The sequence below is a fragment of the Haliotis rubra genome, unplaced genomic scaffold (genome assembly GCF_003918875.1).
Source record: "Haliotis rubra isolate DU_JTF1 unplaced genomic scaffold, ASM391887v1 Scf10, whole genome shotgun sequence".
Taxonomy (NCBI): Eukaryota; Metazoa; Mollusca; class Gastropoda; order Lepetellida; family Haliotidae; genus Haliotis; species Haliotis rubra.
The window spans coordinates 1,516,724-1,544,029 of record NW_025764892.1 but is presented as its reverse complement, the minus strand read 5'-3'; the positions used below and the strand labels follow the sequence as shown (position 1 = coordinate 1,544,029).

Genomic DNA, 27,306 nt, shown 5'->3' with positions numbered 1-27,306 from the left:
CTGAACCTGGGGACAATCTAGACATGCTTCATTCGGGGCGTTTGATCGCAGACAGTGTGGGCGGAACGGAAATAATAAGTTTCAGGGATTGTTAGACTGACTACCATGGTGACTGAAAATGGCACAAACACGAAGCATACACATTAGACGTATATACGTGGTGGTTGTTAGGGAGTCTTAAGGCATGACGTTCTTACCCTTTAGCGTCCATCTGGTGTCGTCTCTAATAGTTATCTATTTACACAATGTTTTGGCGTTTGACTCGTTTCGGTTGAAAGTAGAGGTCGAGACTGGTTATTCTCTGGCGTTGATGTTTTTTTCATTAAATTAAAATTCTAATTTTAATTTCATTTTGCAGGGCACCAGTTGTATAACTGCTACTGGCGGATAGTAATTCTCGAAATTCTCCTTTAAACTTAGTGTTCTACAAATACTGAAATAACACGTTTTTCACAAACTACATCTAGACCATTATTAACAACCTATATCTGCATGGATCTTGAAATAGTCAGTGGATACAGACACTACCACAGCTCAAACAATAAATGCATGCCATATCCAATTATCCATGCCAATCAGATTATGAAATGGTAACAATCCATCACAAACCTCCATAGTTTACTATAGTTTCATAATTATTTGCCATGCAATATGGAACAAGAATTTCAACATTGATGCCATTTCTGTGGAATCAGTTCATTTCCACGTGGGCTTAGTCTATTTTTATCCATTGCATCAGGGGTATTTTTAGAAGGCTAGTATATCGATTTGTTTAATCCGATAGCATGGAGGGCAATACACAAGCGCCATCAAGGCCTTGTCGAATGATCAACGATTGCATTTACCTCCTGCTGTTTGGGAATTCCTGGGAATAACCGAACGCAGACCTGTCCATGCGACATCGGTGTACATGGTAATAGTTGCCGCGTAAACACGGGTTTTAATAAAATATTTTACGACAGGGAAATATTTAATGCTGCTCAGAATAGACACATGTCCTAACTTTAAATTGGTACTATTGCCTGTCGGTTTGTTTCTCGCGAGTTTTTTGTTTGTTTTCCATACAATTTTTTCAAAGTTAAAAACCGTTAAATAGGATTTAAAAATAATGTGTTAATAAACTGTTGTACATTCATTTGTTTTGAAGCATACATTCAGCAACATTATGTCGAATCCAGTTCGCTTGTCAATAAATAGATTTCCATTGAAAGAATACTTATTTTCCATCACAGTGTCTGGCTTACTCATTGCAAAAAAGGTGTTTTGTCAATTCTGTGAATTAATTATGTGGAGATAATAGAAAAGAAAACCCATTGTCCATTATGAACACAGACAAAAGAATGCCCGAGTATCTATCACGTGACTGTGATATATGATGCACGTGGAAAATGACACGAGCGACTGTCAGTTAACGAGACAAGTTCATGGATTAGCGTCCAATATACCCCCGGAGCAGTTTATCTTAAAGATCAAATTGCCTGAGGCTGGTCAAAGTCATTACTATTTGTCTTTCACTTTTAATCATAGTTAATCTATGTAATCAACCGTATCCAGGTCGTTTCCATAGTTCATTACATTTGCAGTTCTCGTATTCGTGTATAATCTAGTATGATTTCACTTTTTAAAGTTTAAATTTTGGTATCACATGACAAATAGAAAAATATTTTTGATGTTGTTGTTAAATAAATTGTTTTTATATATGCATATGATAAATCAATATGGGCATATTTAAAAGTGGCAATTGTTACATGCTGTATTAAAGTACATTGAAAGTAGTTTAAACATTGAAGTCGTTCATGTTGAAAAGCACATTTGTCATTCTATACAGTGCAAGACGGGTATAATGTTGGAAACAGGTTTCTGCCATTTTACGGTCTACCTAAATTTTATCTTTGAAACATGATACTAAAAATGCTTAGTGATTTTTACATTGAAATGTAGACGAACGCTTAGCTTTTGAATATATATAATTTTGACTGTAACAATACACCCATTTAAAATTGAAAAGGACCTGGAGAAATCTTGACTTACTTCATTTAGGGCTTTAGCATTGCAGGGAGGGCTAGGTTGTAGGGGAAAAATATGGTTAAGGGACTGTGATACAGACTTAAATTAGTGAAATAATGCAGGTACGTCAAGGGAAAGACGGAATACCCTATAATGCATGAACGTTTAAATCAAAGACGGAGCTATGGACAACCTGACATGTTTATATGTTAATGTGGTGTGTGTCGCAAACCGATTACATGTATATTGATATGAAATAATCGTTTGTTTAGTTCGAGTATTATACATTAACAAAACTGCGCTAGGGACATCGAGAGTATGACTAAGTATGTTTAAAATGAAGTCCTGATATGTCGAAGTGAAGCGAGTCAATGAGAAATAAACGCTGTTTCCACATGTAACGGTTATTACGAACATATAACACCTCTTCAGTACAGTGTAGGAAAACGAGTAGGTTAACGCCTATCTAACCGAGTTCGAGGTAATAAGTGTCTGCGTTCGACTTAACAGAAGTAAACACATCTTCAAGTCGTATCCATATACTGAGTAACTCCCTTTCGAAGCTTCGCGGGGCGGTGGGGTAGCCTAGTGGTTAAAGCGTTGGCTCGTAATGCCGAAGACCCGGGTTCTAATCCCCATATGGGTACAATGTGTGAAGCCCATTTCTGGTGTCCCCCGCCGTGATGTTGCTGGAATATTGCTAAAAGCGGCGTAAAACCAAACTCTGTCAGTCAGTCAGTCGAAGCTTCCCAAACCTTATGCACTGATTCAGCATTGATGAAGGAAGAATTAGCTCTGAAACGTATTGTAATAAAGAATAAAAAGATGTTGTGCTCCTTCAAACTTGTCATTCATTCATGATCGTCCAACTTTTAAATGCCTTTCGGGAACTTCTTCCAAAACCAACAAGAAAGGAGTGAATATGGCTTTCCGTTGCTTTCAGCAATATTCCAGCAATATCATAGCGGGGGACCACAGAAATGGCTTCACATATTGTACCATATGGGGAATCGAACCCAGGTCTTCGGCGTGGCGAACGGACGCTTTAACCATTAGGCTACCCCGAGCAAGAAAGAAGCGCCAGGAATTATCGTGGACGTCGATGCCGCCAAACCCTTTAGAGAATCGATTATTAACAGGTCGACCTTTTGTATGACGTCTTCATGAGGTTTGAATCTGTGCCAATATCAAAAGCATATTCCTTAATAACATCGACCAAAAACCAGACAATTCATTTACATAATGTTTAATGTATATGTGCATATTTGGATATGCTACTACGGTTCTGGTGAATGTGTAGAGAGTTTATCTGAGACCTTATTGTAACATGCAGCAAATGAATTAATCCCATGCACACCAAAGACCCGGGTTCGATTCCCCATACGGGTACAATGTGTACAGCCCATTTCTGGTGTCCCCGCCGTGATAATTGCTAAAAGCGGCATAAAACCAAACTCAGTCAGTCAGTCAGTCGAAGCTTCCCAAACCTTATGCACTGATTCAGCATTGATGAAGGAAGAATTAGCTCTGAAACGTGTTGTAATAAAGAATAAAAAGATGTTGTGCTCCTTCAAACTTGTCATTCATTCATGATCGTCCAACTTTTAAATGCCTTTCGGGAACTTCTTCCAAAAAAACCAGACTGTGCAAGAAAGGAGTGAATATGGCTTTCCGTTGCTTTCAGCAATATTCCAGCAATATCATAGCGGGGGACCACAGAAATGGCTTCACATATTGTACCATATGGGGAATCGAACCCAGGTCTTCGGCGTGGCGAACGGACGCTTTAACCATTAGGCTACCCCGAGCAAGAAAGAAGCGCCAGGAATTATCGTGGACGTCGATGCCGCCAACCCCTTTAGAGAATCGATTATTAACAGGTCGACCTTTTGTATGACGTCTTCATGAGGTTTGAATCTGTGCCAATATCAAAAGCATATTCCTTAATAACATCGACCAAAAACCAGACAATTCATTAACATAATGTTTAATGTATATGTGCATATTTGGATATGCTACTACGGTTCTGGTGAATGTGTAGAGAGTTTATCTGAGACCTTATTGTAACATGCAGCAAATGAATTAATCCCATGCACACCAAAGACCCGGGTTCGATTCCCCATACGGGTACAATGTGTACAGCCCATTTCTGGTGTCCCCCGCCGTGATATTGCTAAAAGCGGCATAAAACTAAACTCAGTCACTCACTCACTCAAACGTTTCTAAGCTGCTGATTAACATTAAGAGTTAATTTGACAACTGCCTGGAGTGTGAAAGGCTTAGGCATACGCTGTCGTCTTGTAGCAGTTCTACAGTGTATGTCAGAGAAGGAATTTGATAGCCTGTTGTCTAAATGTGAAGGACTCGTTGCCTAGATGGCGTGACAGTGTCAGCGACATAGCGATTCCAGAAACTTTTATGTATATGGGTTTTGTTCGGGATAAACATGTTTAATATTGCAAATAAAAATATTGTTTCAGATTTACACCTCCATATTCATGACGGGTCTCGCGTGAAGACCTGGGGTAGTATTTGTCTTGAGGAATCCATGCATGTCGTACATGAAGCCATATCTGGAGCGTTGGCTGGTCAGTCAGGCTTATTTGGTTGATGCATGATGCCGTATCCCACTGTGTGCTCATGATGTCACTCACCGGATTGTGGGGGCTAGATTAGTGACAGTCCGCCGTCATATAGCAGGGTTATTGTATAGTGCCATACCAAGATCGTTGAGGAATGACGAGATTCCAATATATATACCAAGAGTGTATATAACAGTTGATGTTGGTGTGAAAGTGATACAAACCAAAATGGTGATGTATTCCACACTAGTATTAATACTATTATAGTTGTGTGTTTGGACTTTTTTCGTTCTCCAGGCAGCTGTTTTCTGGAAAGTAACGTTTTGACATTGATTGTAGTTTTGGATCAAATCCGTTTTGTTTTGTTTTGTGTGTGTGTGTGTGTGTGTGTGTGTGTGTGTTTGTGCGTGTGTTTGTTTGCCATCTTTTCCCGTAGTGGCTATCTAGCTGTAACAGCACGTTGAACAGGGAGTAGTCCAAACTTCAATTATTTCTCTAGATAAAATTAATCGGTGATGCGTACAGTTTAATTCTGTAATTATCCTTGCGTGACGTTGCGTTCCACTTTCTAAATGAAACCAGTTCTTAACTCTATTGACTTCCACGTATGTAGAATATATACAGACAAAAACATACAAATTATCTTACGGTCCGATAGTCAGCACATTATCATAGATTTTACTTCTAACAAACGGAATACCGTATATTGTATTAATTTTGATACAATGTGACAGATGTTTCCCATATAAACAGTGGCCTAAATATTCTAGTGTGATATTCGCTCTGGATCATTGTACCGTTATTTCTTTATTGTACGGACCGCACGCGTGACCCCTACCCCTATATGACAGCTCAATTGAACTGAGCAAAATTTGACAAGGGCAGGGTCGCGAGTGCCGTTATCGATCTCGCGACAAGCACGGCAAGAAATCCCCGCTGGGAATTTCAAGGCCTTTGTCTGGAATTCCTCGTTATCAAAAATGGCATAGCACTAAGTTTAATTCGCAAGATAAATTATTTGTGACGCTTGTTTCACATCTGTTACATTTTCTGAGTATTTTTTAAACTGTAACCTGAGGTCAAATGAAATGTTGTTTCGTGTAACTGTATTTCGCATGTAAATAGCCTTCCGATGTCATTCTTCCGTTGTGAACATCGGATCCGATATTTGTCAGTGAGTCTTTGGTTTAAAGGACGTTTTCCATATCTCCCAGTGTACATACATGCGCCATGAGATTGTATATCAAACATACTAATAGACCACAGGCTTGAGGACATAATTCGTCAATGTAACTGGTCCAATGTATCACTTGTTTGACTTCAGTAACCTAGCATAATGAGAAGAATTGTCATTATACAACTCATAATCATAAACATTTTACAATTATTCTTGTGAAAATGGCACAAACGTTAACTTCGAACAATCGAATTCAAATGGCGAGGCGCCCTTGTGTGAGGCTCCAGAGGGGTGGGCTGACATCCTTGTGTACACATATGCATACGTACTGAAGTCAAACATGCGACGTTGGAAAGCGTTTGAAAACAACAACATACAAACAGATTTAAACTTCGATAACCTTTAATTTAGTGGGTGGAATGATATATATATACATAATGAATGAAATGACATCGTATCTCGCACTTGAACCATCTTCGCACATTGCAAAGAATTCAAGAAACAAAAGCACCTCTGAATCGCAAAGTCTTGCATATGTACAAATTTACAAAAATAAAAATATCCGTACTACGTGGTACTAACTGACAAACCGAACCGTTCAACAGTTCCAACAACATCAACCAGCTCTCGGACTGTTGCTTCCGAGTCAGTCACCGTACCAGGAGTCAAGTCTGAATATCACATCACATTTTTGGCCATGGAAAGCACTGAGAATTCTGTCCCTGCAGTTTATAAGTCTTTGATCATTGGAAACACATGTCAGATCTTAGAATGAGATGTTTTGTGTCATCATGATTTGACAGCCGCTGTTGACATGGTCAATTATCTGCCTTTTCAACTTACACACTTGGTCTCGAAGAGTTGTGGCAGTTGTAACAAGATCGGCATTTTGTCCTTTCAGATCCTTGACACGGTCCTCCAAACGTGAAATTCTTTCAAGTTTCCTCGTTCGGCACTTTCTAGCTGCAACTCGGTTTCGTGCCCTCTTCCTCTCCAGTTTGATTACCTCTTGATTTTCCATGTTGATGGGCGAGAGGGGAGGGGTGTTCTCAATACATGGGACAGTTTGTGGCTCCTCTTTCAAGCGAGGAAGAAGTAAGTCATTGTTACTCACAGATTTCAACGAACGTGAAGCAGACGACACAGTTAGTCCTCCAGGCAATGAGGTAGTAGTGGTCAGTCCCTGAGTGGTCACGGGTGCTGAATTGAAGGATGAGACAGAGTTCGAGTTCGGGGCGAATAGGGTCACACCCCCCTTTGAGGTCTGGGGTAGCGACTGACTAGAAACCACACCCTTGCCTTGAAGAGCGACAGGGATATTCTCTGTCTGGTTGGGATCGTGTAGTTCGGCCAAAGCATCTACAAATCCCCTAGCATAAGCTTCTTGCTCCTCTGTGACAAACTTCGGGAAAATAAACTGAGTTGGTGTCGGCGTCGTGGTGACCATGCCGTTTGCCTGAATAATCATTTTCTCAAGTTCAGGTGACGCCAGTTTAAGCATATTTAGGTCGGGAGACTGAAGCAGACTAAACTTCGACTTCTTTGATCCTTCGGAATTAAAGTCCAATTTCATGTTTTGCTTCAGTCTGTTCACGGCATCTCTGTCACCACTGCCGGAATTTGAAAACAGTCCCAGCGATGAATTTATTTTTCTCTTCATGGCCTGTCGCATTTCTCTCGCCGCATCGTCCGTCTCGTAGAAATTAGTTTCCATGATGAACACACAATTAAAACAGTTTGACTGAAGGAAAAAGTTTCTTCACGTGAACTTTACCTCTGAAACCGTAATGGTCTCAAGTCAAGAGAACAGTCGTGATATCGTGAAAGTTTTCAACACACTGAGTAGCTGTGATCGTGAGCACGGTCTTTTCTAACCTAAACGTGGAGAAGGTCTACCGCCTATTTAACAGATGAGTCACTTTCCTAAAAATAGAATGACATCACTGAAGTGCAACCTCATTGGCTGCCGATGAGATCATACAGCACGTGACATATCCGAACGATCAACGACGTGATTGGATGGTTTAGAAATAGAACTTCGAAAGGCATCATGGGATATGTTTTTCGATGACGTAGTGCACATACTTCCTTATATGGAAGAGGGATTTCCCTCCATCTTGGGTAAAGGTCGTACTGAATGAACTTCACCCTGACACGCCATAACAGCATTACAATTGAGGGGCTCTCGGGGATTTGTTGGGGTGAAAACACTGATCGAATGACAATGTGTATGTTCTCTTGCACACGATCTATTTAGGTCAGAGTCATAAGCTTGTAGATCTAGTTGAATTTTGGGATCACATTTGCGTATTTGAGGAACATTGATCTACCGTGTGCGATGAGTTTGTGGCCGATACTTCACTACGTCGGCCAATGATGATTTGAAGTTGATGCAGGTCACCCGTGTCAGATTTACAACTGTCAAACAGAGATGGATGTAGTTACTAGCAAACGTATATTCTACTCGACTCCCTATGTATATGAACTCAAACGTACTGAGATTTCTTGTGTAGTAATTTGATACAATGTGATATTGGGCAGACGTGTACTTGATTGTCGTTCCAATTTTTCTTGAAAGTGTGATCAAATCCTTCCATAGAGTCACGCCCCCTAAACTCTTTTGCGTCCACCATAAGCAAAATGCCACAAACTTTGTAATTGATAGAGTTTATACAGAAGGGTTTGATATAAATCTAAAATGTATTGGGTGACCCCTTGACTTTAATTGGGACCTCCCTTTTTAATACATGCCTTTTGTCATAGGATATAAAGCATCATGTTAAGGTTCAATGCATCAGTTATCACAAGTCTGAGACCTACAGGCATAGTCAGACACAGGATATTAAATAAAACACATTTTGACTGTCCTATGCTTATCTGAAAGGGATATGATGAAATCATAATGACAATACACACTTATCTCTGTTACACATATGAACAAAAACATTTAACCAGTTCAAGGAATCTAAAGATGTTTATTGAGTTTGAGTTCATATTTGAACCAGCTTAGTCCTTCCATTCGTAGAAAGCAGATGAGGGACAGTATGTGTAAATGCAGGTTCAAAATTATTAATGATAGTCAAAGGGATATTTTTTTAAACATTCATACACTCAACATGCTAAATCCCTCTTTTCTTTCGCTTGGATGTATCTCATCTCTAGTTGTGTTAAACTCATAGTCTTGTACAAGCAAACTCTTATTGTATCTATCATTAGTTTAACTTCGAATCAGATATGCTTTGAATTGGATGTATTAAATGTCTTGTCTTGAACTCAACATAGAGACCCTTGAGTTGATAATGACTCAAATTTACCCCAATATGCGAATTTTATGGCGAAGCATGTACAATGTGTATACACACCCCCCCCCCTAAAATGTATGTACAAAGTAAGTGTGACGCCACGCTACACACACACCCCACATATAATGTACAAAATCACTGACCCTCCCCCTAGTACATGTTTACAAAATTGATGACCCCTCCCTACTACCCAGAATAAAATGGGTGACCCCCCCTTAAAATCATCATCAATCCCCTAGCCATAAATTATGAACGATCGTGTACTAATTTTTTTCACACCACCTATAACTTGTTATGTTTCTTCTGGAAAAGTACATTTTACTTGTTAAGTTTAATAGGACAAACTTGTTTTTCAATATTACCATTTATAATGTATGAAGTCATTAGTTTCAAAGTTTTGAATATGTTCTATTTTGATATATATATATACAGCTGGAAAGCTGCAATCTGTGCTGGTCATAAGAGAAGTACTTCAGGTCTAGGGTTCACTGGTTGATATATGTCATTATATCCCATTACATTGATGGTCATTATTTCAATCCCTGGATTGCTGGATTGTGTGCTTCAGACTCAGTTGTTCTTTGACCATTATTCTTTGACCATAATGGCTGCTGTATTGCTAAGTGTGACATTAAACAGCAATAAAAAGCTGGACCGGCAGAAGATCACTCATTCTGAACAAAACATAGCTATGAGTTTCCTGCTAAGAAATGTTTGCTTGCTGTCTGTGATATTATTTTATCTTGTTTGAACATGTTAAGCCATATGCAAATACCATAAAACTTCTATATTTTTACGTATAGTAAGTACATACTGTAATTAGAATGAAGTTTGGCTTTGTAAAAGAAATCCAGTCCAAAAGACGAATTGTTAGATTTGGCTAATATATACATATCTCAAGTGCGTGAGAATTTTGTTGGCAAGAATTTGAGATGAGACCAGAGTTTTGGGCTGGCTGGCTGAATGGGGTTTGAGTTCAAATCAGTTACAGGAATCTTGAAATGAAATGATCTCTCTCACAAGCTTTTTCTCAGTCATACAGAAAAAAATCGTTTTCAATCTATTCATCTTAGCATGAACATCACCAGAACACAGTCCTTCATTTTGCTATGAGCAATTATGAAAAACTAATGTAGTGTTGAAGATAATATCTTGAGCAGGCAGCAGAATGTTTGAGGCGCTGAGTGGTGTGTTACACGGGAAAAGAAGAAATTGTGTCATGCATGTTCTGCAGTTTAAAATCTAGAGCTGACAAAGTGACCATTGCTAAATTTTGATGCTCCTATAATCAACAACTGAATGGCCAGACAAGTGTCTTGTTTCAGGCATGGTCAGAATTAATTTAAACAATAAAACAGATGTTGTCAGGGTTGATTTGAAGTTAATGTTCTGAAGAAGAAAAACAATGTATGTGTTTGAACAACAGGCGATATTAGGATGTAAAGTGGAAGTGTGTTTAGTGGAGTTGTGAAATCGCTCACCTTTTTCTTTCACCTGAGGTAGGTTGCGTAGGTTGTGTTTCAGGGGTGGTCAGAATCAAGGAATTAAAATTAAAAAACCCAACAATCAGTAACACAGACCTCTCACCTTTGTTTCACCTGATGGGGTATTTTATATGAGTTGTGTTTGTCTGTCTCATGATATATTTTGTTTCACCAAAATGGTGAATGTCATTCATATTTACATCAGGCCCCAGCAACCTGTGGTTGTCATACAGAGCTACTAAGTGGATGTCATATAGGGCTACTAAGTGGATGTCACACAGGGCTATTAAATGGATGTCATACAGGGTTATTAAGTGGATGTCATACAGGGCTACTAAGTGGATGTCATACAGAGCTACTAAGTGGATGTCTCTCAGGGCTACTAAGTGGATGTCGTACAGGGCTACTAAGTGATGTCATACAGGGTTACTAAGTGGATGTCATACAGGGTTACTAAGTGGATGTCATGCAGGGCTACTAAGTGGATGTCATACAGGGATATTAAGTGGGTGTCATACAGGGTTATTAAGTGGATGTCATACAGGGCTACTAAGTGGATGTCTCTCAGGGCTACTAAGTGGATGTCTCTCAGGGCTACTAAGTGGATGTCATACAGAGCTACTAAGTGGATGTCATACAGGGCTACTAAGTGGATGTCATACAGGGCTACTAAGTGGATGTCATACAGAGCTACTAAGTGGATGTCATACAGGGTTACTAAGTGGATGTCATACAGGGCTACTAAGTGGATGTCATGCAGGGCTACTAAGTGGATGTCATGCAGGGCTACTAAGTGGATGTCATGCAGGGCTACTAAGTGGATGTCATGCAGGGCTACTAAGTGGATGTCATGCAGGGCTACTAAGTGGATGTCATGCAGGGCTACTAAGTGGATGTCATGCAGGGCTACTAAGTGGATGTCATGCAGGGCTACTAAGTGGATGTCATACAGGGCTACTAAGTGGATGTCATACAGAGCTACTAAGTGGATGTCATACAGGGCTACTAAGTGGATGTCATGCAGGGTTACTAAGTGGGTGTCATGCAGGGCTACTAAGTGGATGTCATACAGGGCTACTAGGTGGATGTCATACAGGGTTACTAAGTGGATGTCATACAGGGCTTCTAAGTGGATGTTTCTCAGGGCTACTAAGTGGGTGCCATACTGGGCTACTAAGTGGATGTCTCACAGGGCTACTAAGTGTATGTCATACAGGGCTACTAGGTTGATGTCTCACAGGGCTACTATGTGGATATCATACAGGGCTACTAAGTTGATGTCATACAGGGCTACTAAGTGGATGTTGATCAGGTGACTAAGTGGATAGCATGTAATTGTACCCACAATACATAGTATGATGGTCATAATGTTGATCAGTATCAATAACCAGTAGTTCAATTGTGTGATCGGCATTCTAGAAGTAAGTGAGTCAAAAATGAAACATGGATGACAACTTGATATCGGTGTAAGAATCTACATCGAAACGTCGCTCTATGCAATAGATAAGAAGTGACTTTTAGCTTGTTAACGATGTAAGAATCTACATTGAAATGTCTCTCTATGCAATCAATAAGAAGTGACTGCATAATGGTGTAAAATCTACATTGAAATGTCTCTCTATGCAATAAATAAGAAGTGACTTTTAGCTTGATAATGGTGTAAGAATCTACATCGAAATGTTGCTCTATGCAATAAATAAGAAGTTGTCATCCATAAAGTTGTATGTTTCATTTTTAACCAGTAGTTTGTCTGATCCAACTTCTATTATTCACAAACCACTTTCATACAGCTGCAATATTGTAGTGTTAAAACCAACTAACAGGGACCTAATAAGAAAGGTATGATTCTTTATGGATAAAAACTTCTTTATTATATTATGATGCAACATTTTGGTTTAGATTCTATACTGAAATATCACATCATGATAAAATAAAGAAGTTATTATCCACAAGTATCAAACCTGTCTTATTATTCATCAACTTCTAAATGCCAATCAAACACATAACCGGAACCTTTTAAACCTTTTTCCAATATATATTCCATGTTCACATAACCAGTGTTAACCAGTTATAATTCTTATTAACACAGTACTAATTTGTACATGTGAAAATCTAGTTATACTGACCATCGATAAGAGGTTTTTATTCTAACTACTGTTCAAGTTCTCATCACGGTATGGTTGAAATACTGCCTGTGTTAGATTAAATTTAAACTAAAATCACTTACAGCTACCATGGTCCAGTTTAGAAACTGAGTGACTTGTGGGTGGTTCTCGTGTGCTGTATTTTTTAAAAAAATTTGTAAAATTTTTTTTAAGAGAGACAGAGAGAGAGGGAGAGACAAAGAGGAGGGATAGGTTAAAGGGTTGGAGCGAGGACAAGATGAGGTAGACTTGTTGTTTAAACTGTAAAACAGCCAGACCATTTTCTCAAAGTTTTCATTATCTTCACCAAATATATACTTTTCAACATTGTAATGAAGTCTTATAATTTGTAGGAGGTGGTTAAAATTTAATTGTTTAAGCATGCATTTACATTTGTAGATATATTTTTTCATGATAGTGTATAGGTTGTTGACAAGAAAACTTTCATTGGGGTCACCCAAAAGAAATGAAGAGAGACTGAAATTAATACTACGACTGGTTTCATTTTCGAACCAACTCATAAAACTGTCAATTAGAAGCTGAACTTTACAGCATTCTGTAACATAAGTGTTCAATGGTTTCATTTTCATGTTCACAAAAAGAGCAATGCTGATCATCACTTTGTCCGATCTTATAGAGGAAAGATTTAGTTGAAATTATTCGGTGAAGTAATTTGTATTGAAAGTTTCGGATGGAGTTATCAATAGATGATTTCTGATTGACTTCAAAGCATTTTGACATATGCTCTTGTGTTACGACGTGATCTATTTTGCTTTCCCATTCGTGTGCTGTACATGTAAATGGTTGGAAGTTTTAGGTTGAATACTATGTTTAGAAAAGCATAATCATTGATCTATTAATAATTCATCATTAATCAGAATTGCTAAATCAAATATAAACCCTCTGTTTTGGTGCATCTTTACTTTAATTGACTACAACCAAAATATGAATACCCTTTAGTCTACAAACAGCAGGCCATGTCCATGTCATACTTCTAATTTTGTTATCACCCAAAGTTTAATATGAATAAATTTAATTGTTAGATGATAAATAACAGATTCATTATTGCTTCCATGGTTGGAAAATGTAAGTCGTCAGTGAAATCAGTGAATTGGAACATCTCTTGATTAACGGTCTAGAATTTTCATTAACTGCAACAAGACGGCATCCAGGAAGCATGGTACGGCAGCAGTTGAGTAGCTGTCATCAGAGGAGCCTGAATGTTTGGTTGGTACACACTTGCTTCTTGGCCTTGAATTAATTTTAAAAAGTAATTGGTTCTTACCCTGTCTGTATCCAAGTTCACATGGTTGAGAAGGGAATAAATGCTCTTTCCCCAAAATATATTTAATGAAATTTTGATTAATTGATTAATAAATATATCATTCATTTGACAACGATCTAGTGCTAGTCACAAGGACATGCATGAGTTTTATTTTTATTTTATCATGTTGAAATAGTCATATGGCTTTTATGCCCTGAATCAATATATTATGGAAATTGAAATTATTAACTTGCTCAATGGGTTTAAAAATAAACAAAAAATAATGAATCATGATAATGAATGATTGGTGTGGATTATATTTTACATAAAAAATAACAGCGAAATTTCAATTAAAATGGATGGAAGCTAAAGTAATCACTCACATCCTGTACAGAGTTATAGTTTCTTAACCCAGTGGTTTCTGAGGGCAAAAGACTGGGAAAACACTGGTAAGAAATGTAGTCATACACATTCACTGTACTTTAATTACACATGCAGAAATAGCTGAGTGATCAATTAACATTTTGTATGAAGGTTGGTGTCATTTATGCATCAAAACAAAATTATTCAAAGCAATTGAAGGTTTACAATCTATTAAATAACACTTTGATATCTGATACATGACTAAAATCAGTACAACCAACATGAAAGCCGTGGTGGCCATGTTACAAAATTGGACCAGTTCGTATGATTAATGAAATCATTGCCGATATGGAGACTTCACCATTCAGCTTAATAACTGTGGTGGTCTTTGAGGTGATTTCTTAATTGCAGCAATAGTTCCCTGTGGGTATGAAAAAGTCAGAGTTCGTACTACAGTCAAATACCATTCTGTTGTAGTTGAAATGACCTATACTTCCAGTTACCCAAGGTTGGAACTCCGAAATGATGAATAAATAAGGAATATACATTGTTTTACTTTGAGACAGCTGTAAATTTGACAGACACACACACATGCACGTACGCACACAAGCACACACACACATCAGACGACGATACATGCAATAATACACACACACACACAAAATAAGAAAAGAGAAAAAAAAGAAGCTTTTTGTAGTACTTATTTCAGGGTCAAATTACACATTCAAAATGTATAACATTGGTAAAATATATGATTTGTTTGATTAACATTCTAGAAGTTGGTGGTATAGGGATGACAAGACTTTATGACTGATCAACTTCTTTATTTTGACAAAAAATAGTCAAAAATAAAGAAGTTGATCATCCATAAAGTCTTGTCATCCCTATTGGTAAAACATACATGGTGCTTGTTGACTGAATCATTTTGAAACTGTGAGCGCTCACTACATCATGGTAAGTTGGGGTGTTTCTCAACTTGGAAGAGTACTTTTAACAGCGTTTTTACTGTTGTATGTCATGTTTTTCAGATGATATAGTTATGCATATGGGAAGGGTTTAGCATGGGCTAAAATGTGAAATATAATGAAATGAAGTACATGTACATGACTACAATTGTGGTCGTGTTTGAAATCAATCAAAGCTCTGTATCAATCAACATCCAGTGTGTAGTGATGTCTCAACATTTGCACAAGTTAACTATGAGAGTAATTTATACTCAATCCCAAGATGTGTCCCATATGTATTTCACATATTAAAAAAAGACCATTTTATCACACTACACTCAGAGTAAGTAACTGACAGTTCTACTTTTTTAAATAGGTTGATAATATTGATAATGATACTATAATATTGATATTGTACTTATATTGATAATATACTTAGGGAATGGTCATTCGTTATTTGGGTGGGAGATGGGAGAAAGAGAACTGTTTTAAGGACTGTATCTTTGCTATTCTCCCTTGGACCCGTTCCCTGATTGAATGACCACACCCTTAGTGCATTATCAGTATTATGAACCTATTTAAAAAACAGAACTATCCTGTTTTCACATCCCAGTCTTCCTAACCTTGATAAAAGTTTGGACCCCATTTTCCTGTGTCACTGTTATCTGCCCCACCATAATTCTTCCCGCCTCCACACTCACCATTTGTAATGACCAGTTCCTGAAGCATGTGCAATTATGCGGGTACTTAATTGGTTGTATTGTAATATATAAAATTGAATTTCGATGAATGAAAATACTCCCCTTGAAATTAACATAGGTATTGTATACTCCCCAAGTGTACTGGAATAAAAATTTAAAGTTTAAATTTTGAAAGTAGTTTAATTTGGTCCATCTTTGTAACAGCATTTCAATCCATCAAACATTATTTCAAGGTCTACATGACATAGAACAAATGATATGTTAACTAAAAGCTTCAATGCGTGTGTATGTGTAGTATCTATCAGAGAAAGAGCCATCAGATAGGAAATGATTATACATTATTCAACATCATCTGGCAATAGCTTAGGGCAAAATAGGATTTCAATGTCAAATTCTAAAATTACATGTTGCTCAGAAATTGCCAATCCAGATTTTGCATAATCTAGATGTCAATAAATCAATCCGCCTTGGCTAAACATTTTCTTTAAAAGACATGATCTCAGAAAAGAAAGAAAAATCAATAATTCTTCAGAGTTCCATCAGTTTGATTGAAGGGGATTTCGACGTTCCTAAATGGATTTACTGAGCACATTATTACGACAGACTAATTTTTATGCAGACTGTATTGATTAAAGCTGGCCCGGTGTCTAGTCCATGGCTGAGGAAAGCCCTCTCCTCGCAGTCAGGCAGGGATATGTTGATATGCAATTATATACGTGTGCTATTATTATCGCGGTGACTCATCCAGGCTGCGATGTAGGTCAGGTCAGGGAAGGGTTCACACAGACAAACAAACATACCAGTATGTAGGGTGAGGGGCATGAGGGGTGGGTGCTTGTTGACTGAATCATTTTGAAATTGTGAGCGTTCACTTCATCATGTTAAGTTGGGGTGTTTCTCGACTTGGAGGAGTACTTTTAACAGGGTTTTTACTGTTGTTTTGTTGTATGCTGGACTTAGGAACACTTTTTACTGGGTTTGACAGTTGTTGGGTGGTATTGTGGGCTTGTGTTAGGATTACTTTTTACAAGGTTTGACAGTTGTGTTGTTTTTGGACTTTTTGGAAGGATATGTTAGGTGACATTTGACAGTTGTTTGGTTGTGTTGGACTTGACAGGAGTGCATTCTACAGGGTTTGATAGTTGTTAGGGTGTTTCTTCACTTGGAATGAGATTTTCGAAACAGGGTTGTCTGGGTTGTCTTTCGACTTGGGAGGAGTTCTTTTAACAAGGTTTGATAGGTTCGGGGTTGTCTCTCGATTTGGGAGGAGTATTTTTAACAGGATTTGATAGTTGTTGGTCTGTTTCCTGACTTGGGAAAATTACTTTTAACAAGGTTTCATAGTAGTTGGTCTGTTTCCGGACTTGGGAGGAGTACTTTTAACAGGGTTTGATAGTTGTTAGGGTGTTTCTTCACTTGGAATGAGATTTTCTAGCAGGCTTGGATAGTTTTAGGGTTGTTTCCTGACTTTGGAGGAGTTCTTTTTACAGGGTTAGATAGTTGTCAGGCTGTTTCTCGAATGGGAAGGAATTCTTTTAACAGGGTTGGATAGTTACTGGGTTGTCTCAAATTCTGAGGAGTAGTTTTAACAGTAGTTTATAGTTGTTAGGCTGTTTCCCGTCTTGGGAGGAGTTCTTTTAACAAGGTTTGATAGCTGCTGGGGTGTCTCGACTGGGGCTGAGTTTTTTAACCAAGGTTTAATAAATGTTTCGTTTCTTGATTTCATTGGAGTTCTTTTAACAGGGTTATCTTATTCTTGGTTCACTGTTTTAATTGCTCTGTGTAAAGACACTGCAGATTTGATGATGTACCGGTAACCATGAATAGTTCAATTAACTTTTGAAACAAGTTATGAGTCAATAAATGCAGGTGGTTTAACCATGTCAGTGTTTGTTTGGAGTAGGGTGTGGTGGGGTAGCCTAGTGGTTAAAGTGTTCACTCATCATGCCAAAGACCAGGTACGATTCCCCACATGGGTACAATGTGTGAAGTCCTTTACTGGTGTCCCCCTACCGTGATATTGCTGGAATACTGCTAAAAGCTAAACTCGCTCTCTGTTTGGAGTCTTTGAGTGAAGTGATGTTTTCATTCAAGTATATGTACCGGTATGTAACATGGGTGCATGAATGATAAAATCCAAGTTTAAACAAGATACTACTATTTTGGCTGTTCTTTCTCAACCAGTATATGTAACTTCCTATCACTTATCCAAGTGGAGTTTCAATGGAGCACTTGTGGTTGTAAGGGCCCTCTAATATGATGGATTGGTTACTATTGGTGACATTGCTGATGTTGTTATATGTCATCGTGCCTTGTGTGCTGTTGTACAAAGCGATCTTAGCGCTAAGGTGACTTATCGCCAAGGTTGTTTTGTACAACAGCACCCTGATATTTTGGCGTTGATCCGACAGGCAACCTTCTGCTTGGACAGAACAGTTTTTGTTCACAGGCTGTCCTTATAAAGCTTGCAAGCACAGGCTGTGGTGGACAACATATTCACTTTGTTGAGCATGTTCCTTTGTTGAGCATAAGTCTCTTTAAACTTGATGTAATAAGTTTAAAAGAGAAACATGATGCTACTTTGTTGATGTTTAAACAACCTAGATATGACATAAAGTTTGCCATATGTCATGTCAGGGTGCTGTTGTATGAAGGAGCCTTAGTGCTACGACAGTGGTAAGTCTATATTAAGGAATGGAAGCAACAATCATCTTAGCACTAAGATCGCTTGTTCAACGGCACTGAGGTAGATATGTCATTCCATAGTTTCTTATTCATTTGGGTCCTTATGAATTGTAGTAAATTTACATATCATGTATGGGTTTTAAAAGCTGCAGCCTGTTGCCTACAGTAAATGACCAGCCATTATGTTCAGAATTTTCTGTTTTCTTCAGTTTAAAACTGGTGCATTTTACCTTTCTTTCAACGTTGTTTGAAAAGTGTATAGTCAGGGTCTTTGCTTCCAAAGTCTGTGGTTCCTGATGTCAGAATGTATTTCAAACCATGGTATCATATAGATTCAACTGACTGGAGACCAAAACTGTGACAGAGGATGTAAATATTTATTTTTCTGGCTACCGCTGTAATTTAATGAAGTAGAACAACACAAAGATAATGAGTCTCTTGTCGCTGGAAATACCTTAAGCCTTAAGAAGTGAAAAAGTTATCTCTTAAAGAGCCGATACATATACATAATATTGTAAATATTTCAAACAGGAAACAATTGGGGGTATTATGAATGCTGGGATCTGATTCTTGGTCTGTGATATCTGACAGTGAAGTAAAGTGCATGTTATATATGCATGATGTACGATTTGATATTCAATGGTTATTATTAAGAGAAAGAACATCTTCAGCCATTATGAATGATTATTTTCTTAGTGTTATTTACAGTGTGAAAAAAGGTTTTGAAAATTGGCGAAATAACTTTTACTGAAGGAATTAAATGAAAAACATATATTATTTGCATTTTCATTGGTTTATTCACACACCTCTCCCAACAAATTGGTATTGTGGCATTGTGGTTGTGGAATCAAATAAAACATGTCTTTCTGTCACCTGGATGTGTTTTTCACTGGAATGACACAATTAGATATTTTCTTCCATCAACACGTCAATAACAGCCTCTCAAACAAAATACATGTATTCAGGTTTGGGAGTTGTTTTGTGATGTAATGTTCTTGCAATAGTTGTTCATGATATGGATAATAGGCATAGTCTTTTAATTAACGATAAGTTCCGCTTGTAAAGACACAAACTCTTGTTTTACAGATAGATTTTTGTCCTCAGAAAACCTAGAGGCAGGCGGGAAATGTTTTTAAAAAAAATCACCAGTCAAAGCAAAAACCCACATGAGTTTCCATGTTAACTCTTTTGGTTTGTTTATATCAACTAAAACTAAGTTGAGTGAGTTTAGGTTTCACACTGATTTCAAGAGTATTTAAAGTATATCACATTAACATTTTGATTTTATATATATTTTTTTGTTTTTTCGTATTCTTGAAAAAATACGACCAGCGGATTGTAAAACAAGAAATAAAATTTATCTGGCCTTATGGCAAAATGTAATATTGCACCATGCACGTTTTAATTCAATTTTATCTGAGATACTGTTGAAAAAAGCCTGAAGTGTGCAGACTTTCCATTGAGCCAGTGAATGAGTGTTTCTACAATGTAATGACTTCTCAGTTAAAAGTTGGAAACAGATGACTTGATCAGGTTTTATTTCTTTGTCATCAGCTTCAGTATCTGTGTACCATCAGCCTTTGCATACAAGACGATTTTGGGTTCATGTTTCAACAAAAAGCATTATCATTACTGCATGTTTTGAAATGTAGAGAAATTGTCTCCTAACTGGCATGAAATAAATATATTGCTGTATTGATATTGATATTGATGAATTTTGCTGTATTGATATTGATGGAACTTTTGCAGTGATAGCAGTCAATATTATTTGAAAATATTTTGTAAAATACAAATTCTACACTTTCTAAAATTTTTGAGAATTTTTGAAAATTGATGAATTTTGATGTATTGATATTGATTAAACTTTTGCAATGATAGTAGTCAATACTATTTCAAAAAATCTTTTGAAATACAACTTCTACACTTTCTAAATTTTGTGAGAAATGTTTAAAAAGCTGCCATATGTAAGTCCTAAATTTTGAGACTGAAGCCAAAAGCAAAGTTAACAGAGGTTAATGTGGTGATTTGTTTGCTGTAATTGGAATCAAATATCACTGTTTTCACATAGTGTGCATTATGAACCATTTTGGGATTTTCAGATAAATTACTCAAGGTTTATTTGTGAAATTTGTGACAAACTTGCAAGTAGTTAACATCATTCTAGCTCAGGGCCCAGGGTGCTGTTGTACAAAGCAACCTTAGCACTAAAACTACCTTAAGTCTACGTTAAGGTATGGGAGTTAAAGTCACCTTAGCGCTACGATCGCTTTGTACAACTGCTCCCTGGTCCACAAGGTGATCCTCTCATTCAGCTCTACAACTGTCTTAAGCCTATGTGGACCGCCTTCGTGGTGTAGTGGTTAGATTGTCCGCCCAGAGAGCGGAAGGTCACTGGTTCGATCCCCAACCGCGTTATACCAAAAGACGTTAAAATATGGTACTTGTTGGTCCCTGCCTGGCGCTCGGCATTAATGGGTACAATAAGGACTGGTTGGCTCGGAGTCAGTATAATGTGTCTAAGTGGGGTATTCATGTTTCACTGCAGCATGGTATCTCAGCTTAAGTCTGGGCTAGTACAAGCAGCCGCACATACACATACACACGCATGCACGTCGTCATATAAGCGAAATATTCTCAAGCACGACGTAAAACCCAATTTCACCTCAAGTCACCTCACCTTAAGCCTATGTTAAAGTATGGTAGTGCTTCTACTGACTGAGTGAGTGAGTATTGTTTTACAGCGCTTATAGCAATATTCCAACAATATCTGGAAAGGGGACACCAGACTTTGGCTTCACATGTTTTACCCATGTGGGGGAATCAAACCTGAACCTTCAGCGTGATGAGTGGACGCTTTAACCATTAGACTACCACACTGTCCCTCGATAGCTCTACTATAGTATGTCTTCCTGCTGAGAAGGTTTTGTGGAACTGGGCCCAGGTATTATGTGGTCATGACCCAGACTGTAAATTGAAGGGTACACTTTAGCCATTGGCAGGTAAATTTATCAAGTTTTCTTCATTACAGACTCTGACAGTTGAATTGTGATTGTCTCTCAGTTAAGATAATGCCTGCTCCTTAATCTATTTCTCGATGAAAGGTTGTTTTTTTTACAATTTTACTGAAACACTTCTCTTTAATTATGTTCTATGTTCAGGGTGGCAATTGTTATCAGGTTAATGAAATGAACCCTATTCTAATCAATGAATGCCAACAGAAACCATGTAATAATCTTATTATAACTTTCTAGTCAATATTATCTGTAAAAGATACAGAATCTGTATGTAAAAACTGTTACCTTCGTTCGATAGAAGATGAATACCATGTCTTGTTTAATGTAAGAAATGTACACACCTGAGAAATAGTTTTCTTGCCACGTTGCAGAAATATCATAATGGTAGAATTATGTTTGAAAATGTGTGATATTAATGTACTATGCACAATAGCTTCATATTTATGAAAAGGTTTCAAAATGAGACTGACAGAGATGTAACACTCTGGATATGTGACCAAAAGATACTTTATCTTACGACTCTACTATGGCCATGTGGCCTGAATTTCGAAATGAACTTGATTGAATTGAATTGAATTTCACACAAGAATGAATGTTTCAGTTTGAAATGTATGTAGTGTACTTAAAGGCACAATGTCACACATTTTCGACAATATTTTGGCCTATATTATATATATATTGGGGCATATGCACTCACTTTTTCTTCCTATTGATGCAATAAAAGACTTATTATCCCTCATGACTTGCCTGAAATCGATAATTGAAACTTTGAAGTGGACAGCTTAAAAACAGAGAACACTTGCCATATATGGAATGTAAACAATTGCTCCGTACATCGAAAACTGTCGCTGTTTACCAAACTGGTTTCAATCACATGTTATGCATAGCATGTTCGTAAAGAGCATTCCAAGGGACATAACTCTATGGGGTTGCTTGAAATAATGTTCGGCCGTTAGAGGGCGTGAGAGTCGATTTAATGAAATGTTGCATTAATTCATTTGAACTTTTTAATTTAATACTGCAATCTAAATGCGTAAAAACAATTTGAATAAATTATATGGTAGCCTCCCTGAGGGCAGATAGTTAGTATTATTGAGAGAAATGCATTATGTATTTTTAGAGAAGTGTGGTGTAACATAGTGACTTTAAGTAACTAAGAAAAATAAATTGCCTTGTTTAAAGACATTTAATTTACCCTTAGATCAGATTTTGGTGCTAAATCTTTTGTTTTCAAGAATGGTTACTGAATGCCTGTCATTGAAATTGTATAATGTATTTTTGATGACTTCCTTTTCATGAACATGATAAACACTTCTACTAAATATCACTTCTACTTTTTAACCCATCCTTGAGTACTTGAGGATTTGGTAAGAAGTAGTTTGTTGTTAGATCTGTTAGATCTGTTTCATAAATTTTTGAAACTGACCCGTGAAGATATGTGTTAGAATTGATCTTCAGTAACCCATGCTTGTCTTAAGGAACGACTAACTGGATAGGGTGGTCAGGCTTGCTGACTTGGTTGACACATTGTATCCCAATTGCTTAGGTCGATGCTCATGCTATTGATCATTGGATTGTCTGGTCAAAGCTTGATTATTTACAGATCCCCACCATATAACTGGAATATTGCTGAATCTGATGTAGAACTAAACTCACTCACTCACTTTTTCAAATTACTTTTTGTGCCTCAAGTGTGCAGACATATGGAATTGAATTGAAATTAGATAAGATAAAACTCAATTATTCAAACACCATATATTGTTGTTGTATACTACAGAACATCTAATTTCTATGTTCACCGTTTTAACCTCTTATTTCAGATTGAATTTAAAAAGACCCTGTGAAAATGTTTGGGAGTCAATCATCAAGCAAAACTGGCCATCCAGTCAATCACCCAACCACTGAAATGGCATCAAGTTCATCCATTTGCCCATCCACCCATCCAACACGTAATTTCTCTGGTTTCGGCACAACTCACTCAACACCACAGTTGTCTGCATCACCTCTTCCAGGCAGCTATTTCTCGACTGGTTCAAGACCTGCTGAATCCAGCACTCCATCACTCCATCCTACAAGTAACTCCTCTGTCAGTCGTTCCAGCAGTGTGACTCCCCATCCACCCATCCCATCTCCTGTTCACCAGCCGCCCTGTCCATCCAGCCAGACGACAGCCCAGATGTCTACCCATGGGTTGGATGTGTCTGACACCCAGTCAGACATGGAGGAGGGAGATGTGGCAACACTCAGACAAAGACAAGAGGACTTTGCTGACATTGATTCACAGGTAGGACAAATAGGCAATGATTCATTCATTAAACAATGCATTCCTCCATATGTACATTAGTTGTTTTTTTATCAGTTCTGTAACCAGTTCACAATGCATTGTCTTCTTCCTACAATTGACAATCTTACTTCTTGTAAGGATGAATGAAGAAACTTCTATACTGCAAACTTGGCAAATTTTTATCAATTTGAATCAATACTTTAGGTCTATTAATCTGAGTGAGTGAGTGAGTATGGTTTAACGCCCCTTTTAGCAATATTCCAGCAATATCATGGCAGGGGTCACCACCAGACTTCACATGTTGTACCCGTGTGGGGAATCGAACCCAGGTCTTCGGCGTGACGAGCGGACGCTTTTACCACTAGGCTACACCACCGGCCCTATTAATCCTAAGCCAAGGAAGTGCATTTTAGCAAAACACAGCCATGCACCTTTGAACCTTATAGACCAAAGGTAAATGCACTGAGATTTCTCACAGTACTTTTTGTGGCAGCACATTAAGTTTACAATGAGTTCATATGCAGCTGCAACATATTTCAGCTTACACTAATGCTCTCACATCTTTTTGTATTGTCGCCAAACAAAAGCAGGTTAAGCAGCAAGGCTGGGATCTTACTTTTATGTTGAGATCCCAGTGATTGTTCAAGGAATGCACAATGTAGGCGCATATGGATTATGATTGCAAGATACGTTAATAGGGTGCACGTATAGTTTTATGTATTCATGTTTGTTGTCTGAACCTAAGCTGTGGCAGTGTTTTCTCAGGCTTATTACAAATCCCTTAATGTATGTTATTTGATCAGAGAAAAGCTCCAGGGTCGATGAATTTGGTATTACAGCAGATTTGCGTTACATTGTCAACATAAGAGCTTTTATTGGCATTGGTATGTTTGTATAAGATTAATATGAGTAGTTTGTTGGTTCTGAGGTACAGATTCAAGTTTACCATGGTGGATATTAATTGAAGAAAGTATATAGTAGTAATTTGAGAAGAGTATTGGAAACGTGTAATGCATAGGATGAGTTATGAAACTAGGTGAGGGGTTTGCCACCACCATACATCCTACTTAATCACATGTCAGCAGTTTGCCTGTTGTATAGCCATTACTGACAGCACCACAAGACGTAATGATATGTTCCTAGGAACTAATCTTATCAGCATGATCAGTCAGAAATCAATATCACACGGATGCTTATCAGTCTTTGTCTTAAGCCACTGGTCTGAAGCTTAAGTCAAGCCAGGTCTCTTTTATCAAGTAAACTCCATACAATTCATATTGTAACTCTAAATTCTGTTGAAAGTGTTGTCAAGAGTCCATTTGTGGATAGTAGACTTAAATATTCTGAAATCCATTGGAAAGGCATGTCCGAAATCTCCCTGATAAATATTGAAAAAGTCTGGGCCCGTTTCACAAAGCTCTCGTAGCGCTACAACTTTTGTAAGTCAGTTTTAAAGTATAGGAAGTATGAATGCTACGAGAAAAGTTATGAGATATTAGGCTTACGAGGGCTTTGTGAAAAGGGGCCCTGGTTGCCCCTGAAATTGAAATTGTCAATCAGGATGGATACATAAGAAAAACCAAAGCAGTCATTCATTTCATGCAACCATACTTTAACGATAACAATTTCGGGGGTCTAATTTAAATTTCATACATTCGTCAATGTCAGTAATGGGTATGGCCACCATTTGCCTAGAGCACAGCTACACATCTTCATCTCATCGATGAGATGACCCTCCTCGTGAAAGCTTCTGAAATCTGGCGCCAAAGCAAAGTAAGTTCAGACTCATTGAAATTTTTCGGTTGTGCCCCATCAGAAAGGCTCATCCCCATTTCGTCCTACATATGTGTTCTTTTGGTGCTTGGTCCATAGACAGCGATGGTCTTTTCAGGAAAAGATTGTGATGCTGAAGAAGGTTTGTGCTGTGTATGGGTCGTGCATTAGCCTGTTGCAGAATGTGAAGAAGTTGACCTGCCACCATGTTAGGAGTGAATGGTCTTCTCAATACGCAGTGTGTGTTGTAAATGAAACTGGACCATGACTTATGTGTAGAAGTATCCTGCCATGAACACTAACCTTTCCCCAAATCATAACACTGCCACCATCCCAGCAGTGAACCTGCATAACATTCTCCATGTCGATGCCAGACTTTGATCCTTTCATGTAAAGTATGGACTTGTCAGTATTGAGAACACCTTCCCATCCTCTGAAGTTTCAATCCCGATTTGTCCTTCTCTAAAGTACACCTTGCTGTCAGTGATGAGGTCTATGGGGCCGCTGACGTAATTGCCATTGTACCTGGTAAGCATCTGGAAAATGTTAGTTCCCCTTCATCCATGGATGATAGTGGCTGTTCTGGATGCTGGCTTGAACCTGTGTGAGGATGATCGTCTTGGGCTGGGGTCTTTACATATGATTGTCGTAGGCATGGTCGATCACGTGTTGTACCAGTTGGTCATTGGGCTGTGATCACCTGATAATTGTGAATTGAATAATGACAATTAAACTTTCTGGCCACTTGACGTGTAGACAAACCAGCCTCGAGAAACCCTGTTGTAATTTCTCGCTCAACAGTTGATAAACATGCTTTGGGTGAGATAACATGACTTCAGTGAATGGTGGATCACATGATCACACAGGGATGCACATGCTGCTCAGTGTGCATCATGTTTATCAGTCACAGTCAGATTTCTGCAAGCACAGTTGGGGCTCAAAATTTGTTTTGCGTATTCCATGATCAATGATAATAGGGTGATGAGTTTATAATGGATTTCAGAATATGTTTGACACAGATTGTCGTATAAGAATATCATAAATTGTTTGTATTTAATAACAGGTTGTTTATGTTTAATTCCATATTTCAATGACCACACAAAAGTAGAAAAGACATTAGCAAAATATGACTTATATTTCCAAACAATATGTACACAACTGATACAAAATTATGTGGTTTTGTGAGTGTATTTTGTAATATGCCATGTATTTATCATTGTCTTGCTTTGGTTTGGTTCTTGTTCAATGCCGCACTCAGCAATGTTCCTGCTATATGACTGTAGTCTGTAAATAATCGAGTCTGGACCAGACACAATCCAGTGATCAACAGCATGAGCACCGTTCTCTGCTATTGGGATACAATGATATGTGTCAACCAAGTCAGCGAGCCTGACCACCCGATCCCGTTAGTTGCCTGTTATGAGAAGCATGGGTTGCTGAAGATCAATTCTAACCCAGATCTTCAAGGGTCTCATTTTCTATCTCTATGCATGAAACATTATTCTGAATAAAGGAGGTCATTGAGTTAATAAGTGACTGATTTACAGATATGTAAGTTCCTGATCTGCTAATGTTATCCTGT

At 37.9% G+C, this 27,306-nt stretch overlaps 2 protein-coding genes across 2 annotated transcripts in view; one reads left to right on the top strand and one right to left on the bottom strand.

Annotated features, from left to right (window-relative positions):
• Window positions 1-6,150: 6,150 nt before the first annotated feature.
• On the bottom strand, window positions 6,151-7,659 carry LOC124253796 (transcription factor AP-1-like). The gene has a single exon (XM_046687676.1). It carries the CDS (start codon window positions 7,478-7,480, stop codon window positions 6,533-6,535), a length of 948 nt encoding a protein of 315 aa, XP_046543632.1. The 5' UTR covers window positions 7,481-7,659; the 3' UTR covers window positions 6,151-6,532.
• A 215-nt stretch (window positions 7,660-7,874) lies between these two features.
• Window positions 7,875-27,306, top strand: part of LOC124253721 (mutS protein homolog 5-like) — a 69,558-nt gene continuing 50,126 nt past the window's right edge. Inside the window, 2 exon segments of the mRNA XM_046687572.1 lie at window positions 7,875-7,994; window positions 23,488-23,951. Of these exon segments, the coding sequence (XP_046543528.1) occupies window positions 23,514-23,951 (438 nt within the window). The 5' untranslated portion in view covers window positions 7,875-7,994; window positions 23,488-23,513.